Consider the following 3,651-nt stretch of genomic DNA (forward strand, 5'->3'; position numbering starts at 1 on the left):
GTTTTGGACGATGAGACTGATTTTTGTGATTACTATGATCAAATCACAGGAGCTGAAATTTTAAGATAAATAAAATATTGCGTATTTGTTACTAATGAAATATATAATGAAAATATATAAAAGAGTTTATGATATTTTTAGTTTAAATATTAAAATATTAAAAATTATAAAATAATATTATAATTTATAAATATTAAAATTTTATAATTAATATTATAAATATAACAAAAATTATAACATAACATTTTATAATCATTAATATTTATAAATAAAGTTGTGACAAATTTAAATATTATATATATTTCATATGTGTAAATATTTTATAATTATGTAATATTATATTTTATTATGTACGTAGAGAAATAGTTATTAATTATAAAAAGGTAAAACAATTAAGATTTTACAAATTTTAAATTAAAATTTAGAATTTGAATTTACTGCGTTTTTATAATACTTATAATGCTACAATGAATTAATATTAAAGCTAGTTTTTGAAAACGAAAAGGAAACTTTAATCTAATTCTAATATAAAATAAATTAATTCTCGATCGTAATTTAGACTCAAATTCTAGGAGTTTAAATTTGTAATATAATTTTTCTTTATAAAAACATTGAGCACTTATCGAAAGTATCCAACAAAATATATAACAGAAATATATAAAAGAATGAATAATATTGTTAGTTTAAAGATTAAAAATTTATAAAATGATATTATAGTTATATATATATTAAAAATTTAAAATTAACATTATAAACATAACAGAAAAACATAACATAACAATATTATAAACAAATATTTTATGCATTTTATTATGATAAAAATTTTTGTTTTCAATATTTATATATTTAAAAGAATTTTAGTGATAAATTTATTATTATGGTTTAGTTTTAAAGATGTTTAAGGGTTCTAGACTTGAATTGTAGAGTTTGATATTTTTTTCAGTAAATAGATATCAATTTTACATTCGAAAAGCTAAAAAAGATATGAGCTGGGGTCCAATAGTCGGTGACGATGGTCGATGTCGACCACCGATGATAGTGGTGAGTGGTGTTCGGTAATTAGAGACTCTAGTTGGATTCAGGGTTAATTTGATATTTCATCTAAATTTTAAGGATCAAAAATGATATTTCATCTAAACATTAAGATCAAATTAATCTAAAGTTCAATAATCAAATGAAAAATTAACATTTTTCACTATCATGCCATATCATTAAATTAATGATTGAAATATAATGATTGATTACATAAATAATTAAAATTTAATAAGTAGATAATAAAAAAAATTAAAACGTAACTGATTTAAATTTAATAAAGAAAAACGTATAAACATAAAAGTAGAGTGATCAATCCAAATTCGCATTATTAAATATGGGTTTAAATGTAAATTAGAAACAGATCATATGACTTCCTTTTTATCACTTTCTTTAACGAAGGGTGGATATAAAAGATTCTCTGTTTGACACGGCGCAACTTGAGAAAAATCATTCTCTCTCATAAAACTGAAATCACAAACCAAAAAAGAAATACCAAAAAAAAGCAGAAATGGCGGCGTAGGGGCCAGGTCTGCCGATGAGAAGTGAGGTTATTCAGCTTTACCGTTCGCTGCTGCGAGTGGGCCGTCAGTTCAGCGACTACAACATCAGGGAGTACTCAAAACGTCGAACCATGGACGCCTTTCGAGACAAGAAGAACTTAACCGACCCTCGTCGTCCGCCGCTTTCTCCGATGGTAAAGCTCAGCTGGAGGTGGCCAAGAAACAAGCCCTCGTTTATTCCCTCTATGCTCCAAAGGTCAAAAGCATCCTCGATTTTTAAACCCTCTTTTATTTATAGTTCATATACACAGAATAGAATACTATTACTTTTAAAAGAATAAGGAGTGGAAAATTGGATGAAAATATTGAGTTTATGGTTATGTTTATGGGATCAATGGCATGTGGGATGATTTGTAAGCAGATTAGACTGATGTTTCGTTTCTGCAGTTTCATATAGAAAAAAAAATAAAATTGATTATGATTCATCTTCTTATATTTGTGTGCTTTTACCCTTCTGGAAGAATGAACATACCTTCTATTGCTCGAGTTAATCATTTATTACCTTTTGAGCCTAAGCAACGTAATATTAAAAGTGATCTGATATTCCGATGGTAAAGGCCTAGATTTATGAATTAGTATATAAATATGGTGATGGTAGCACACAAATGATATTAGAATCAACTAAGATGCTAATTTCTTCTTTGCCAAAGGTTCGGTTCGCTTGAGAACAGGGCCATTAGAATCAAGGGAAGCTACAACATGCACACTAGCAGTAAGCGCCTTCAGTGTACCCCGTTAGATTTACCATAAAAATCTTCATGTAGCTCATTACAATGAAGACCAACCTAAGTTTCTACCATATATGGTTTTACTGGGTTTAACAGCAACATTATTTTCTTTATAAAAAAGGGGTCATTCAAGTATCAGAAAAGTACAAAGAAAGATGCAACGATAACTATTAAAGAGGTGTAGATTGAATCATACAGGAGGGGGATTCATTTTGGAGACTTCAAGATAGTGTTCTTTGAGGGAACGGACCAATAGACAATCAACGGCCACTGCCGCTGATACCGCCTACCAGTGACTGCACCTCTTGTTGCTATCAGCGGTCACCAGTACTAATGTGAACCTGGATTTTATGATTTTTTAAATTCTCTTATAAACCTTTTACTATAAATGAAAGGATAAAGTACCTATTTAATCATGCACCTATCATTTTGCCTATTTTGATAATTTTAATTTTTTTTTTAAATTATATTTAACATTACGGTTTGTTTTTGTTTTGATCACCTGTTAATGAGAGACTAATGTGATATTGATATATATATATATGAAAATGAGTATATGAGCTTAGGACCCTAATGAGTGACCTTAGTGACATAAGGATATTATCATTGGCTTTAGTGGCTTAAGCATAAATGTTTGTGTGGTCTTAGTGGCGTAAGCACAAGTTCTTATGCCTTAGTGACGATTACTATATTATGCATATTCAATATATCGAAACGCAGTTATAGTGGCAATTGAATGTTACCTCTGTGCGGCTTTAGTTGTGATCAGAAAAACAATATGTACACTTGATATTGTATTTATGCAACCTTATTGATGAGATGATAAAATATAGATGTATACTGTTACGCTCTTAGTGACAAGATCTTTATGAACATTTGAGACCATACTATATATATTCGATGCTCAATGAGATCAAGAGATTATATGATATCTGTTTATTACTTGTTGGTTATTTGTGATGATAGTTCATGACTAGACAGTTGCGAACTCGCGCAAGCTAAGACTTGTATTGATGATGATGAGCATGTCATGCTTTAGATTTATGAATCATGCATACATCTATTACTCATCGTGAAGCTTAACATTTAAATGTTTTTTTCGCATGTTAGTAGACTTGATCTATTTGTGGATCACCGTCATTCGTAAGATTCTAATATTCGTTCTTTAGGGTAAATTACTAAGTACTATAGTGGATACGAGTATCTATATGACTCTTACTTAGTAATTGGTTTATAAACCTTTAACTATTTTGAGATTTAGTTTGTAAACTATTATCAACGTGCTTATTCGATTTTATAAATATATTTAAAGACTTTAAGTATCTTGA

At 28.6% G+C, this 3,651-nt stretch overlaps 1 protein-coding gene across 1 annotated transcript; it reads left to right on the top strand.

The window, feature by feature from the left end:
- The first annotated feature begins 1,432 nt into the window (after window positions 1–1,432).
- LOC120171888 lies at window positions 1,433–2,662 on the top strand. Its single transcript, XM_039179505.1, has 3 exons — window positions 1,433–1,791; window positions 2,246–2,307; window positions 2,445–2,662. The coding sequence occupies exons 1-3, from the start codon at window positions 1,571–1,573 to the stop codon at window positions 2,495–2,497; spliced, it is 336 nt and encodes a 111-aa protein (XP_039035436.1). The 5' UTR covers window positions 1,433–1,570; the 3' UTR covers window positions 2,498–2,662.
- Window positions 2,663–3,651: the final 989 nt, after the last annotated feature.

Source organism: Hibiscus syriacus, unplaced genomic scaffold (genome assembly GCF_006381635.1).
Source record: "Hibiscus syriacus cultivar Baekdansim isolate YM2019G1 unplaced genomic scaffold, ASM638163v2 tig00111837_pilon, whole genome shotgun sequence".
Lineage (NCBI taxonomy): Eukaryota > Viridiplantae > Streptophyta > Magnoliopsida > Malvales > Malvaceae > Hibiscus > Hibiscus syriacus.

Bases quoted from the DNA above. Each gene is read 5' to 3' on its own strand.
- LOC120171888 (XM_039179505.1), top strand. From the start codon at position 1,571: ATGAGAAGTGAGGTTATTCAGCTTTACCGTTCGCTGCTGCGAGTGGGC. The intron at 1,792-2,245 runs GTCAAAAGCATC...TCTTTGCCAAAG, and splicing joins ATTCCCTCTATGCTCCAAAG to GTTCGGTTCGCTTGAGAACA. The intron at 2,308-2,444 runs GTAAGCGCCTTC...TTTATAAAAAAG, and splicing joins CTACAACATGCACACTAGCA to GGGTCATTCAAGTATCAGAA.